Source organism: Phocoena phocoena, chromosome 17, assembly GCF_963924675.1.
Source record: "Phocoena phocoena chromosome 17, mPhoPho1.1, whole genome shotgun sequence".
In the NCBI taxonomy this organism is placed as follows: Eukaryota; Metazoa; Chordata; class Mammalia; order Artiodactyla; family Phocoenidae; genus Phocoena; species Phocoena phocoena.
This window is the reverse complement of record NC_089235.1, coordinates 29,907,336-29,924,383: the sequence shown is the minus strand read 5'-3', so window position 1 is coordinate 29,924,383 and position 17,048 is coordinate 29,907,336. Positions and strand designations below refer to the sequence as shown.

At 35.2% G+C, this 17,048-nt stretch overlaps 1 protein-coding gene across 1 annotated transcript in view; it reads right to left on the bottom strand.

Moving 5' to 3' along the window:
- CPNE3 (copine 3) overlaps positions 1–16,812 on the bottom strand; it is a 30,020-nt gene extending 13,208 nt beyond the window's left edge. The window contains exons 1-8 of the mRNA XM_065895544.1: positions 16,679–16,812; positions 16,227–16,406; positions 14,755–14,829; positions 13,451–13,522; positions 9,432–9,515; positions 7,349–7,438; positions 3,281–3,379; positions 581–667 (exon numbers count right to left, since the gene is read on the bottom strand). Coding sequence (XP_065751616.1) covers positions 581–667; positions 3,281–3,379; positions 7,349–7,438; positions 9,432–9,515; positions 13,451–13,522; positions 14,755–14,829; positions 16,227–16,406; positions 16,679–16,810 — 819 coding nt within the window. The 5' untranslated portion in view covers positions 16,811–16,812. The remainder of the gene's footprint in view (positions 1–580; positions 668–3,280; positions 3,380–7,348; positions 7,439–9,431; positions 9,516–13,450; positions 13,523–14,754; positions 14,830–16,226; positions 16,407–16,678) is intronic.
- Between the last annotated feature and the right edge of the window lie 236 nt (positions 16,813–17,048).

Here is a 17,048-nt window from a genome sequence, read left to right as displayed (position 1 = left end):
AACACCCCTGCATTTGAATTTAAGGCACCCTGCCCCTACATGTCATGAATCTGTAAGATTTTACTTCAAGATAATTATAGCAATGTGAAGATTAGAATATTAATGGCCAATGATGAAATACACACACTGTAAGTTTTAAGAAACTAGTAATGAGTCTAATATGTTGAGAGCTTTAATTAAGTATAATAAGCAAGATTAAAAACAAAAACAAAAACTCCCACTTGTTTATAAGAAATCTCTTGGATTTTTTCCCCTTCACTCATAACATCTCATCTTGAAATAATGACCAGGATAGATGCACTAAGTCAAGCCATTTCCACTAATGTGCTGGAAAAATGCCAACGGTGCCTTATATTTCCTAAGATAATGAAAAACTTTGATATTCTTTGTCCTTTGCTAAAAAGTTGTCAAACCTTGGAAGCAAAGTTACTTGGAAGATTTCTCTACTATTTCCTATTCTCTTCTTTTCCCTAAAGGTGCCCAGTTGCTCACGTAATTTTCAACTGTCCACACAAACTGTTTGTTTAGAAGAACTTGAAATGTGATCTCATTACACTATAAGTGGTCAAGAGAAACTGACCTCACACTGTTTCACACTGATAACACCTGAATTCTTGTAGCTTTTCTTCTTTTGCCTCTTTTTTTCATTTATGCACTCAAATTCAACCTGTAGGAAGAAAAGACAAAAATGTTCATTATTACTAGTGATATAAGAAATGCCAATGTAAATTTAAATAAATGACTTTTTTCTCTTGGAATCAAACCACCTACTGATGTAGGTCTGTTACAAAACACAACTCTGAAACAACTGCATACTATGTCATATATATGAAATATTTATCAGTGATATTTCCAAAAAGGACTTCTAAAATTGTGTACCTTTTAAAATAGTTCCTAAGTATAAATTTTGCCTCTGTAGATCATTTCCTTATAAATGCTCCGAGTAATAACCTTTTTTCTTTATAATAAAGGATATAAAACATTACTTCTAGCTGTTACCCACACAAAGTACAAAAATACACTGAAAAACCAACCATCAGAAAACAGAAATATATGAAGCCCAACTCTATGGTAAAATATGCAGCAAAGATCATCTCTTTCCACTGGGAATATGTGTAGAAATCGATCTAGTACCTTACATCTTCTCAGTATAGTTTCTTCCTCCAAACAGATCATCTTCCTTTCTACCTCCTATCCACTTATCCCTCTGTAAGGCTTGGCTAAAGTTATCCTCCTCTATAACATCAACTCCTGTTCTAGGCTTCTCTGATCTCCATCTATCTCATTAAACTTCTACAACCACATAAAATTTAGTTACATACTTGGTATTGTTGTCAATTATTTCATTAATTTTTTTCCATGGCTAGGGTATAATCACTTCCAAGTTATACCTTCAAATTCTCACTGCCTTGCCTAATAATAAGAGATACTCAGTGAATACTGGATAAGTCACCTCTTCTGGTTAACAGAAAGCAACTTATATACTTTGGACAGAGGCATTACTAATTTTTGAAGAATCAAACATTTAAAAATACTTTTGATACAATGATACAAAACAAAATGATGTTAAAAAAACTCCTTGAGGGGCTTCCCTGGTGGCGCAGTGGTTGAGAGTCTGCCTGCCGATGCAGGGGACACGGGTTCGTGCCCCGGTGTGGGAAGATCCCACATGCCACGGAGCGGCTAGGCCTGTGAGCCATGGCCGCTGAGCCTGCGCATCCAGAGCCTATGCTCTGCAACGGGAGAGGCCACAACAGTGAGAGGCCTGCTGAAACCAGTGAAACAACAATCCAGATCACTCTTCATATTTAGTTCTTTTAGGTAGCTTGCTTTATTTTAAATGTTCAGATTTTCATTATTTTCCATTATTTCTGCCTTTAAAAATAAAAAAAAAATCTTTAAATGGAATATTTACAGCTGAATTTTGCTGTTGTTTTAATTCAAACTGTTAACCTAATTCAATCTCTGCATTTAAACCACTGAGTGTGATTTGAAAGCCTTCCTTACTTCACACAAGCACTTCTGTTATTTCTAGTATCTGGGCTTTGTGACCAGGGTGTAGGAACAGGACTAGAGATCTCTACATGACCTACTAAAAATTCTAGTCCCACTACGTTTGTTCAAAACTCATTTCTCCCAATTATTTAAATCAAATAGCTGATAAGGTTTATTTATTCATTTAGCTTTTAAGTTTTGGTCTAAAACTATCAGTATCCTCTTTTGGGTCACCTCACTCACCTACATGACTTCGTAAAAAAGACCTTCCCACCTGACCATAATCTCTTACCTTTTAAACCTCATGTTTAGATTTTCAGAAGCAAATGCTATATACAGGAGCATTATTCAGGTCTCTAAGCAGGTAATAAACATTTCATATTATTCTAAGTAAGCTATAAAGAGAATTAACAACTTATTTCATTCAAACTAGAATGGCAAGTAAGAGGGAAACAACACTCTGGAATAGTTTTTAGGCACTTTGCCTTACAGACAGAAAAGTTTCAAGAAGCAATCTTAGAAATATGTGGGGATGATAACTAATAAACTGAACGTAGGGCTTCCCTGGTGGCGCAGTGGTTGGGAGTCTGCCGGCCGATGCGGGGGACGCGGGTTCGTGCCCCGGTCTGGGAGAATCCCACGTGCCACAGAGCGGCTGGGCCCGTGGGCCATGGCCGCTGGGCCTGCGCGTCAGAGCCTGTGCTCCGCAACGGGAGAGGCCACAACAGTGAGAGGCCCGCGTACCGCAAAAAATAAATAAATAAATAAACTGAACGTAGTTAAGGCAGACAAATGATCTTAACAAAATTAGTACCATTAGATGGCAGCTTAATATTACATAATTTGAAATAGTGTAACTATGCTTTTATCATTCCCTTGGGTGAGGACAAGTCAGAGGAAAGCCACAGGCAGAATGTAAAAGCCAATTTGTAAAATGTCCAAAAGGAGAATAAATGAACCCAATTCAAGTCCAGGTACTTGTCTAGTGTAGATATTAATTACTGTGACCAGTGAAATGCCAAGATCTTTAAAACAAAGGATTTTCAATCAAACCATATAAACTGTCTGAAGACAAAGGAAACCAAACCTCAAAACATAAATGAAAACTCATCCCAAGTAAGAATTTTGGATCATCCAACTACTAAACAAATAAAATCCACAGACTTCAGAGCATTACATAATATAGAGTAAACGCATGGAAAACTATTTTCTATGCCAAGAGAAAAAATGAATAAATACAGGACCAAACTATAAGGTATATGCAAATGACAAGGATGCAACTTACAGGTGAATTTCTGGAGGCTTCTTTCAGTTTTGTCATGGTGGTTTGAAATGTTCCAATGAGATCATGGGACCCATCATTGTCATGATCATAACACTCTACCTAGAAGTAAGTATAATAAAAATATATAAAAATCAATATAATTTTGTTAAAAAGTATTGGCTGCAATAAATGGGACTTACCAAGAAGTGTACTTTTAATTAAAATTAGTGAAAATGTTTAACATACAGTCCTACTTGGAGAAGTAGGAACTAACTTCCTAGACGAACAATACTGAAACACTTTCAAACACTCGCTATCCTTGGAATGGGGTTCTAGGACACATCACAGGCAGATGAAAAACACAAATACTGTTCAAATTCCACATTAAGCAGTTTCCAGTTCCTGTACATGCCCTTTACAAGTGCTGATAAAATCAAAATGGAATTAGACCTTCTTTCTCATCTGCTTTTTACCTTGTTATCATTTTACAATGGCTAAAGCCACTATCTATCTGGAGGAAGAAAGGAAGTCAGTATCCTAGGCAGCTAAAAATTGTATAATTAAATTCTAGATGATTAGTAACTACGGAAAACATATTTCATTAGTTGCAGTTTGGTGAGGTTAGGCTTCTATTAGGAGTTAGATATGATGAAGTCAGATTTGCATCATTCTGAGGATCACAACTCTCACAATGAAAAGGAAAATTCCAGGAAAACAGTTTTTTATACACTGAGGAAGTATCTATACTGGGTCATAATTATTTTATTTCCACGTAAGACAGGAATCTTGGCTATGGCTCTCATTAAAGGCTCGCTCTTTCTTGAAGCAGGCAGAAGAGAGCTGAGGGTTTTTGATTTCCATATAGTTTTGCACCAGGTTGACAGATGTAGCCAAAGAGTAAATATTCACAAGAATACCTGAATATTCATTGCAATGAGAAAATAAGGTGATGTGAACTCTTAGCAAACAGAGGTGTTCACTGTGATCATAAATAAACTTTTTTTTTGCGGTACGTGGGCCTCTCACTGCTGTGGCCTCTCCCATTGCAGCCTCTCCCGTTGCGGAGCACAGGCTCCGGACGTGCAGGCTCAGCGGCCATGGCTCACGGGCCCAGCCACTCCGCAGCATGTGGGATCTTCCCGGACCGGGACACGAACCCGTGTCCCCTGCATCGGCAGGCAGACTCTCAACCACTGCGCCACCAGGGAAGCCCCGATGTTTTTATAGTGCTTTGTAATTTCAAACATTTATTTCTGCAAACATTTATTACATGCATTGCACACAGTATCTACTGAGGCTTGTCAGGTAGGAGAAGAATTAAATAGTCTTAGAAGATGACATATCTTGTGTGGTAACCAACAATGTAAATCTGTTCCAAGGAAACTTTTGAATCCTTCTATAGCCTATGATTTAAAATAAAAGCCTGTACCTGAGAAGCAATTTGCATCTTACCCTATGCCAATCTTCCATCCTGCTATAATCCTTTACAAAGTTATATTAATCACCAAGCTAAAATGCTCAGGATTTATATATATTCATCTAGCAAAGTGATTTATTTTCTTCTCAGTTCTCTAAGAGGTGAATTGAGTGCTTATCATAACAGGAAGTCTTTCACCCCTTATATTTTCATTATTATTCAGGAAGACTAAAAATCAAACAATCAATAAATAAAACAAACAAGGTCTAGAATTGCAATTTTGAGCAACAGTAAGGGTTTTTATTTGTTCCCAGCACTTCAGTCACTGATCAATTCTGACCTGCTAACTCTTGCCCTACATATCCGATACTCAATTGTTAAACCAAAAGCCCTTTATCTGACAGAAAAGAAAATTAATGACCTTAATAATTTTTTCTAGAGGAACTAAAATTAAGATAAAGTCAAAACAATCTTAATATTTTAATAATTTCATTTTTAAGAGTTTTTTTTTTATTATGGAAAACAGAATGTTACATTTTAGACTTGCACTCAGGAAACTCCAATTTATACCTAAGACAACAAGATCAAGCTCTGATAAGGCCAAGATTTTATTTAAACAAAGCTTATGCAGAAGCTAAAACTATTCATGTTTAGACTGTCCGAAACTTCAGGGAGTGTAAAAACATTTTTAAAATGTAATTCCCAATAACTCACTACAATAAATATATAATAAAAGTTCACTGTTGCCTCATTAAAGGCAAATGTTTGATGCTAAAGGAAAATGTGACATTTATAATGCTGGCATATGTTCAGATACAGCTTGAGGTAAATGATGTAATGATTTGTGTCATTTAATTTCTCTTCTCAAGAATTTAAAAACTAGTAATATTGGCTGTTTTAAACAACACCATCAGCAATGTTTGTGAAACTGAAATGTATGCATATACACATATGTGCATATGTATACATGTAAAAGAATGCACACATCACACAATACTACATTCACTAAGGCATTCCCCGTTTAGGCATGCATGATTATTTTTCTTATTTGCACGATTTTATGAAAACAATAATACATGCTAGAGTGATAACACTGGCACGTTCATACTGCAGCAAAGAAACTGATGATTCTGACTCTACTCTCTGCTCTATAACTCTTTACTACACCTCTAACCAATTTCCAAATACCAAGAGAATCACTGATGTATGACTTTCTGATATTGCAAAGAAATACAGAACTAAAGAAATAAAGACAGTGATGGTGTGGCAAACCAAGTTGTATATAGTCAAAACAAATGGAGAAACTTTTAAGAATTGGAAGACATTCATCAGAGAAAGCTCAGAAAATCAATTTACTTACTATAACAAAATAGCCCTGTAAGCATGCCACTGTGCATAAAAAAAGAAGTTTAAAAAAACATTGTTTCATTGTTAACATATTATTACAACCAGTCAAATACAGTTTAGGCATCTTTTTTCCCCAGCCTTTCTTGCTTCTCAGATCTAATGAAGCTTCAACTTACTATTTTTAATGTGAAAAGCAAAAGTTCTAGATTTAATAACAGTAAAAAGTAATTTGTAAAGCTACTTTTCTATTATTTACTTTGTACCTAGACATTCACTGCTATTTGAAATATCACACAAATCACACTCATTGATTTTTAAAGTTCTCTGCAAACTGAGGACAAAATTTATGGATCTAAGAAATGAAGTAGTTTTCAATAATAACAGCACCTCTACTGTGTTTAGGAGTTTATAAAACTTTTCAGTTTTATTAATTTAATCCTTATGTTATTTTGTTATGTAGACATTATTTTCTCTACTATATAAGTAAAGAAGTTAGATAACCTGCCCAAGAACCCTTAGCTGGTTAAGGACCTAAGTCAAATCTTGGACTACGGTTTGACTCTTTAAGTCCTTTGCTTGTTCCAGGCCATCACCTTTCCTGCTTTCACCATACTAATTATCAAAAAATAAATAAATAAATAAACAAAACAAATAAACAAACAACTCACCTCAGTTTGCTGACTTCTGAACATAAGAAAGGGGTTCTACGTGGAATCTTACGTAACGAAGTAACTCTAGTATAAAAGTGTCTTAAAAATAATGTATCTATTTTGATAAACGGCTATAAGTGAAACCATTAAAAGAAATTCTCAGCTATCTGCTTCTGCTCCCTGTTCCTGCTCTGCTTTCCTCTAAAAACTCTAAAACTAAAGCCATCCAAATGTTTTAATAAATTTTACCTTACTCTGAAAATATCAGTGACAGAAAATGTCACCACTATTCTGCTCTGTGCTAAGGGCAGGAGGAAGCTCTGGGTTCTCAGTTAAAGTAACATCTGTTTTTATCTGCAAAGAACACACCAAAGGCAAAGAGTGTAGTTAAAGGTTCCTATTCACAGAGCAGAGGAATCTTATTAAAAGGAAGACTTAAATTAAATATTTTATTTTAAAAAATAAAAATCACAATGTTTGATTAAGGATTAGGTCAACAGATCACTCAAAATGTCTGCTCCTTCAAACTGACTACTTACCAGAAACATTTCTATTTTATTATTCATAATATAAATAAAATTCAAACATTTCTTTCTTTAAATACTATCTAATGAAATAATTTATAAAAGCAGTGAGTGTGTGTGTATATATAATATATGTATAATTTCAAATTACCTTAATAGTTTTATCCATATCTCCATAGCACAGGGAGTTAAGAGAGATTTTAAAAGGCCTCCAAACAGGATTCAAGTTATTTTTAATAACCTATAAAAAAAAAGATTTAAAGACAAGTTAGAAAAATATTCCATTCATTAATGCTTTGTTCTTGCCTTTCCTAGATTCCCACCACTCTCATCATTCATCCTTCACCTCTTCACCCACCCAACTTTGTCAATGAAAACCTAGCTAGGATAATATTATACACCTGTTATATGAAAAATGTGATAGATTGTCTAATTGTGATACACTGTGAGAAAGAAAAAAACTGGGAAATATATCCACTCTTTATAAGGTGCACTTAAAAATTAGAGAAGATTATTGGTTTTGTTAGAAACCAGAGTTTTCACAGCAGGACATAAAATTCAAATATGGAATAAGAAAGGCTCAGAAAGAACCTTGCTATGTTGGTTGTGAAGTGGAAAAATAGTCTAAATTCATAATTTAAAAATTTTAAAATATGTATATATAATAAACATATATACACAAATATACATATTTCTCAGTTGTGTCCATTGAAAAGGTCTAAAAGCAATGACATCCCAGTAGAATGAGCACTCATATACCCTACTGTCCAAATACTACTACCCTCTTAAAGGAATAGGGTTCCATAAGAGAAATAGCTCATTCCAGACTTGGGACAGGTTAGGTACATGTTGAATTAAGAACATAATTTCACATAAAATAAGAGACTGCTTAAAGACTAATGGAGTCATGTCAAAAGAACCCAAGAACCATTTGAAGGAGCTCTTCCTGGTCAAATTTGGATTAATATGAGCAGCAAAATTCATGACAGTAGTGAATTATAAACACAGTGAATATACTATAACAATCCATGGGTCTATAATGATTCTAAAAATAAAAGTGAGAGAAATGAGTATCTGCAACCTCCAATATAAGTGATTCAGGTATGGATCATCAATGGATGCTAAGACCACTGGGCGAAATGGAGGTTATTCATGCAGTCTCAAAGAATCACACTGCAACCATTTATTAATTACAAAGGGAAAAAGGTGAGACTTTATCATGGCACAATCTGGTGGTCACCAGCTTAACCTAGTAGCCCAGACTGGAATCATCAGTACTGGGCATCCTGACACACCCTGATGATGGAAGATACACATACTGTGTTCTAGATGGAAATGTCTGATCTGGACCTAATTGTGAGGAAACAAAAGAATCCAGTATGTTAGACATACTGATCTTGATTACTCAAGAGATTCATAGCCTTAAGGTATATGGGAGGTAGGGAGAAGAGGACTATATTGGGAACATAATAGCCAAATGCAAAACGTGAACCTCGATTGGATCCTGTATTAAACAAAACAAAACAAAACATATATAAAACGTGGGAAAATTGGGGAGATCTGAAGATGAATTGTATATTAGATGATGTTACTAAATCAATGTTAATGCTCTCAGTTAGGGAGGTGTAGAGAAATGCCCTTGTTCTTGAGAAATACCTACTGTAGCATTTAAAGGTGAAAAGCCATGATGTCTGCAGCCTACATTAGGATAGTTTTGCAAAAGGGCATGGATATGTGTGTGAGAGAGAGAGAGAACACACATGTATGCAGTTATGACCATTTGATCAATCTAGGTGAGGGATACACTGGTATACATTTTAGTGTTCTTTATAGGGTTTTAAAAATTAAGCATAGTAGCACCTCCTCATTAAAAGAAAAAAAATGAGCATGCTGACTTTGTGTCTCTGGCAATTATATATGTCTGAACTCAGATTAATATTTTTATAAATACATAATTTTTTTTTCTTTTTTTTTTTTGCGGTACGCGGGCCTCTCACTGTTGTGGCCTCTCCCGTTGTGGAGCACAGGCTCCGGATGCGCAGGCTCAGCGGTCATGGCTCACGGGCCCAGCCGCTCCGTGGCATGTGGGATCTTCCCGGACCGGGGCACGAACCCGTGTCCCCTGCATCAGCAGGCGGACTCTCAACCACTGCGCCAATCATAATATTTAAAAATTCAGATTACTACAATTCCAAAGGAAACCTCAACCCTACTTTTCAAATTCAGATATTCACCTCTGTTCGATGAACCATTAGCCAGTTTCCATCAGACATCTGCTTGTGGAATTCCAGGTATGGATCTGACTTTCCAAATAGATCCTACATTAAAATAAAAAAGCAATTATTCTCCTCCTAAACCATGTGAAACCACACTTTATACATGTTACATGTTAGCAGTACCTGAAGTTTAACTCTATAGTAAAGATATATACAGTACAATACAGCAGTAAATACAAATCCCAACACCTTCCTCACAAACATATGAGCCTGCTCAAGTCTACCAGGAGAACTTTTAAGGCACTTGTGATAAATGCTCATAATCCTGTGTATCACACCCTTACATGATGGCTTTAAAATACAGTGATCAATAGGACCCGTTATCAATACAATATGTTTTTAGCTTGTTTTCATTATTAACAGTGTTCATTCATTCACATAGCACTGAGTAGTTTTATATAAATGATCCCATACATTAGTCATACTAACTCCATGAGAGACAGAACGAGAAAATGGATTCAGAGGAGTTAAATGACTTTGCCAAGATCATACAACTAATTAATTGATGGATCTGAGCTTTGAGTTCATATCTTACCCTTCTATGTCCAATACTCCTTCAGCAATCCCACACATTTCTTTACACACACAAAGGAGCACACAGAAGTAGATATGTGGAATGCATAACAGAAGTACTTCAAGGGCACAAAGTACATCCCCTATTTCCTCTGTAATTCACCACATCACAGCACTCCTGTATAATGCTCAAGTACAATGAGTGTTCAAAAATACCCTTATCGCCATCTTACACACACACACACACATACACACACACACTCTTACACAGGGAGATAAAATTCTGGAAGAATGTACAAATCGTTCCCAGAGGTAAAACTCAGATAGTAAGATTGTGGATGATTTTATTTTCTCATTTTTATTTTATCTTCATTTTGAAATTTCTATACTCCTTAGCATATATTACTTATTATTTGTGAAATAGAAAGGACACCTGTTAATCTCACAGTAATATACACAGATATGTCGCTAAACTGAAGATGTTTTTCAGTCCTGAATTTACCTCGGTATTAAATTAAGAAGATAATATTACTTCCTTCCTCAGCACGGTCTAATGTTAAGAAAGTAACACATTCGGCACAGACAATAATGTAAACACAAAGACTAAGCAGAACTTTTAAAATTTAATCTTATCATTAAGAAGAACCTTAGGTAATGTAATAAGCCTCTCTATGCCCCATTTTATAAAACTAAGAACAGCATTATACATAGAGGAGTTAACTTTCCAAAAACACATTAATATGCCCTGTCTCACTTATCTTAGAAATAATCTTTTGAGAAAGGCAGAATATCATTATTACCATATTGAAGGTCAGAAAACAGACCTTGTTTGAAAGTTCATTAATATGACAGTAGTAGAACAGTAGTAGAACTAAAATAAGAATTAAAAGTCCCTGACTCTGGGATAAGTTAAGTCAAAAAAGCAAGGTAGAGGAACGTATGCATAATATATTACGCTACACTTACTCATGGGCTGAGGCTGGGGAATATAAATACAAATACATACATACACACATGCACACACATATCTATGTATATAGATATACACATGTATGTCTATTTGTATGTTTATATATACACACAGACATATACACACAGACATACATATGCACATGTATAGACACACACAAACAACTTAGTTTTTTTGGAAAATAAAGGATTAAACCATAAAATATAAATTTTAAAAAAGTATTACATACAGCCAGGAAAGAGAAAAAAATATAGAGCAGACAGGGAAAGAAGCTAAATTTCTTGAACATACCTTGTTTTGATTAATTCTTATTGATGCCTAATGCCTACTGATGCCTAGATTTGGCTTTGGAACCATCTTATACATGATTGTAAAACAAAATTAAATCAAAAAAAATTGTAAAGCAATCCCTAAATATCAAAAGCAAGATTCGATTATGTGTTAATGTTACAGCATAACCATTCAGAGAAGAATTATTTGAAACACAAGAGTTGAACTGTAGAACTCAAGTGGAATATATAAGCCTAAAGACAAAAAGACCTTCAAAGAAAGCTCAAACTGTTTTCAGTAAAAATATTTTAATTGTAACATGAATATTTATATTCTTAAACTATTAGATATTATATAGGACAAAACAGATAAGCAATTATGTTAGTATCTTTGGGAATCAACATTTTTGACATAAGTGAAAAGAGGTGCTACCTACAGAATTAAAGAAATACAGCCTTGTAATTCTACATCTAAATTGGAAATTGTTGTACAAATTTATGATTTAGTTTCCCTTAAAAAAGAAAAGACTTTCCTATATCTGTCCACTGAAAAATCCTAGAAACAATGAGTGACAACAATCAATAAATGTTAAGCACTTCTAGTACCACATTGTGGACTCACTGTAGAAAGGCTCCCTTTGATCTGTCAATCTGGAGCAGAAATCAGATAAAATAAGCCTGGAACATTTGTCATGCCACAGAGCAGGAAGCTATTCAGAGACCTCTGGGGTCATGCCAAATGATCTCATGAACAAACTTAAATAGGTTCCCTCCCATAGGCTAAAGTTGGGATACTTTAGGCATCAATAAGAATTAATCAATATAGTTCACAGCAATACTAAAAAAAATTTTTTAAAGTCCTCATTGGTCACATATAGAGGAATTTATTATTTTGAAAAATGGTGAATATGATTAAAAAAATCAAACATTTCAACTTGCCTTTTCTGGACAAACTGTATCTCAGAATAAATAAATACCTAATGTGAAGAAGAATATTTCTCTCTGTAGAAGTATTCTCACAAGTAAATGAAGAAGTGATGATAGCATGAGAATATCACTATTTAAAGACCCTTAATAAAATAATATATCTAGGTAGTTGTCATCAATGGTCACTAATACCCCAAAAGACAGAACTTGACAATGTGTGCCTCTTGATGGAATTAATGCCACCACCTATGAAACTCATACCAATTCAAGATACCACCAGATCATACCTCTAGATTCAATTCCAGCTTACAGAAATCAGGAAATAAAGGTGGAGAGATGAACATGTTACATGACACCACAGGGATTTAATTAGCTTATACAGTGTGTGGAAACTTCTATAGGACAAAGGAGTCAGTTTATTGAATAAATTCCATGGATGGATAGGAGGGAGGGGGAGACAGAAAGGGAATAAGAAAGGAAGAGAGGGAGGAAGGGAAGAAGTAAAAGGAAGAGGAGAATTTATATATTAAAAAAATTTAAGAGACATATTAACCAATTATATTATTTTAAAAGTCCTTAAAGATACACCAAAACATATATGGATGAAATGATGTGACGTCTGGGAGGAGAGAAAGTAGATAGGGGTAGGGATGAGACAAAACTGGTCATGAGTTAAAACTGTTAAAGATAGGTGGTGGGAACGTGGGATTTTTAAAAAATACTTTTCTATTTTTGTATATGTTTAAACTTGTCCAAAAAAAAAAGATACTGGCTACTAGTCTAAGATATTTGCACACTGAATTGTAAGGTATATGAAAATGATGAAGACTAATGATTGGATTACAGGATTACATACAAAAATCACTCAAAGAATTATTCCAAACCATGCTATAAACTAAACTGCTGTGTTCTTATGTACTGGTACTCATTCTTCAAGAAAAATTGACTTTTGAACGCAAAGAGGAAAATCTAATTAATAAAGCATGGAATTTTCACTTTTTTCCTTAAGTAATCCAAATACACTCTCAAACGCCTCTTACAGTAACATTAATGATTGTATTAATTCTTCTTTTAAGCTATACAAACACTTTGATTACATCTAGAGGAAAGAGGTAAAGAGAAATGGCTTCTGCTTAAACACACACACAAACAGAAAGCAGAATTCGGAAGTAACTAACACTCAAAGTGATGCTTAGATGACAGAGTTCATAATATTAATTCCATTATTATTTTCTCAAAAAGGACTCAATGTGAGGCAAAACATGATACCCTTGTTGAAATCTGCATCACCTACCTACCTTATTATCAAGTTTTCTTGCTTCCATTTCAAACAAGACAACTCTGTTATCCTTTATTTCTTCAGCTGAAATCTATGAGTAGACAAGGTAAGTGAAAGAACACGTTTTGGGGATTTTGATATACTCAGGAAGTACTGAATTATTCTGTTATCTAATGGTATATAAAGTCTATACTAATATGTGAATTCTAAAAGGTTTAATAACAAAATGGTACCATTAAGAAAGATTTACCACTATTTCTTTTATGCATGTGAAATAAATATTTTCCCAAAATATGCCTAGTCTGCATTATGCAACTTCCTTTTTAATGCTGTTGCCCAAACTGGATCTTCCCTCTTCCAGTGAAAAATCAAAGCCCTGGATGATTGCACAACACTAGTGAGAGCTCTCCAAACACTGAGAAGCATGAGTAAATCACACACTATAAATTCAAATATCGGATCAATATTTTCATCCAAGGTAACTGAAAGACTTATTCTACTTAAAAATAAATTCCAGGCTATCATGACCCCAAAAGCAATAAAGCTAACTACTGATAATGATCTCTGTCCCACACACAGAAGTCAACACCCTCAAAACACTGAACATTCTTATGCCTCAGGAATCTAAACTAGGGCAAAACAGCTGCTCAGAGGAATGTGTTTGATAATCGTAATAATCTTCAAACACGGTTTTCTCAGAGAGCCAGCCTTCTCAGGCAGAGCTAAAGTAAAACAACTATCTCTTCAGGCAGTGATTACCTGGACAGAAACTCTAGAAGATAAAATATGTAAAAGCATGGCATTATGTAATTTGAAATCTGAAACAAGATAATGCATATATTCATTTGCCCAGGTCCAGTAATCAGCAATGGAAAATGTGGACAGCAAAGTGCAAGCACAAAAGAAACATGGTTAAGAGTTAAGAGGTTCAATGGCCATGTCATAATATGAGATCATTCTGGAATCAAAACCATTACAGAAAGTCTCTGCCATGTTTGCTTTGTTGAGAGCCAAATTGATCCATTCAGATTATTAAGTAATTTCTTTCTCACTTGGGAATTTACGCTTCCATCGGGAAGAGGTAAGCATTACCAAGATGTGCCTGACTCTATAGGCAGCTTAAAAAACTCAAAGAAGGGATTCCCACACTGCATTTTTCTTTCTTTTTGGCACAACACAGTTTCCAGTTGTGATCACTTTAAGGCAAGGCAACATTCGGGATCAAATGATAAAGCATGGCTGTGGAATATTTGTCTGATATATACAGTTTTAGCACGTCCTATTATGCTAAATCTTCGGAGGAAAAAAGACAAATATCGTTACCGTAATTCTTCCTTTCCCTGCAGGTCTGCCATTTTTAAGCACCAGTGGTCGAGTTAGTTTCTTACTGGAAACAATCTGTTAAAATTGGAAAGTGATAGAAAGAGCTATTTCACTTCAACATGTAAATGTTTAGACTGAATGGTTTCAAAAAGGGTTGAGTATAAAGTTCACTTAAAGTCATTAGAAACAGAAACATTAAGTCCATTCCTTAAAGACTTAGAGATTATAAAACACATCTACACCCACTGCAAAAGATTTCCAAGGAGCCAATCCGGATAGATAAAATCTCCCCACCCACTACTTTCTTTATCAACTACTTCAAAGTTAAATCCTTCCTTGTAATGAAAAAAGAGGGCCAGGTTCTCATCGTATACAGATCACTGAGCTGAAATGAAACCCCTGTAGGTAAAAGGTGGGTCTTAGAATGCTCAATAAATGGGATTCAATTTTTCAGCTGAAACATAACTTCGTATATAATCCCCACAAGATATCATTTTGATTAAAATAATATAGTAGACCTAGGTACTCTCAAATAGATCTATTTCTCAAATTTATTATAATTTTAGATATACTGTGATTTTTTCCCAATCAATACTTCTTTAATTTTCTCTTTGATACTATTTATCAAAGTTTGAGAAAATTGATCAGCTCCATGTTGTCCTTGAGACATAGGAAATAACATGATCTCCAAAAAATTCAACACTAAAAAATAAAAGACAAATCTTAGAAATAGATGTCACCCACTGAAAAAAAATGACTCCTCCCTCCTGAAGCCTTCCCTATTCTATCATAAATGGTCATGATCTCTCCTTACAAGTCAAACTGAGCTAGAAGCACAATGGTGAGCCCACAGACACACCCCTGCTCTGACCCAACCTGTAATATCCTAGAAAGACAGACAATTAAGCAACTACAGTAAAATATGGTCAGTGTTAAGGTAGAAGTGGTAGAGAGGACCAAGCGAGCACATGGAGGTGATCCAGACTACTCTAGGGCGTCAGAGAAGGCTTGCTAGGGGGAGTAAGGTCCATACCTAAGGTTAGAGGAGGAGCAAGCCAGGTAAAGGGATGGTGCTGGGGCTGGGATGGGGGGGGGGTGGGGAGGGTGGGCTCAAGGGGCACCAGTCCTGCTAGTTAGAACATCGGAGAAGCTGCTGTTACTTTGACAGCATTTATGACTTAAACAAAAGAACAATACTGTACTGAAATCTGCAAACAGCAGACAAGCAGTTAGAGCAATGGTATTATTTATTGAAATGTTGAATGAAACACCCATACACACATGGTCCCTACCCTCATGAAAAATAAGATAAATTCTATAATGTTCAAGCAAAACATACTAATATATGAACTCAGTCTTTAAAGTAATTACAGCGTTTTTCAACTTTAGTAATTAAACTGATGAGCGCTTATCAGAAACACCCAATTCTTTGGTTCAAGTTTAGACAAAACATTTATACTGTATATACTCACTTGTCCAAGGGTACATTCACATTCTCCTAGGAAGTCATCATCACTCAGCTCGACAGTTTTGTTGTCAATGTCATAAATCCCAAATTTCAATTTCTGAACCACTTCAAAGTAGTAATCAATAATAAATGTCTTGGAAAATTTGGGATTCAAGCAATTCTTAATCCTTTCTGTGCGGTCAACCTATATTCACTCCCCCAAAATAAAAAAGTTTCTTCAGATCAAAAGTGCATGTGTTTAATATCTTTACATACTACATGTAACTAAATACAGGCATGGTAGCTAAAGGAAGTGTTTATATGTGTATGAAAAATTTCACAATCAAGGACAAGCTTGCCCAAAAAACTGCAATAACAGATGAGATGGTTTTATTATTTTTAACATTTTTAATAAACTCTTCATATTATCACAAGAGCAATACAGATTGCTTTTCACCTACAAGTATTTAACATTACCTCATACCACTGTTGACCACTCGTATTCAAAAATAACACACACAAAGGGTCTGACTTTGACCCTACATCTTTATCCAAAAGATTGTCACAGGAAATATTCAGTTCCACCTTTGTGACACACTGGGCAGCCATCTCTTGAGCTGTAAGAAAAACAAAGAAATGAGAAAGCTGGTGAAATGGTGCCTTTAAGAAGCACATGCATTCCTTGGGAATTCCCTGGCAGTCCAGTGGTTAGGACTCGGCACTTTCGCTGCCAGGGCCTGGGTTCAGTCCCTGGTCAGGGAACTAAGATCCTGCAAGCTGTGCGGCATGGCCAAAAAAAAAAAAGAGGCACATGCATTCCTAATGAAGTATCTGAATTCTTAAGACA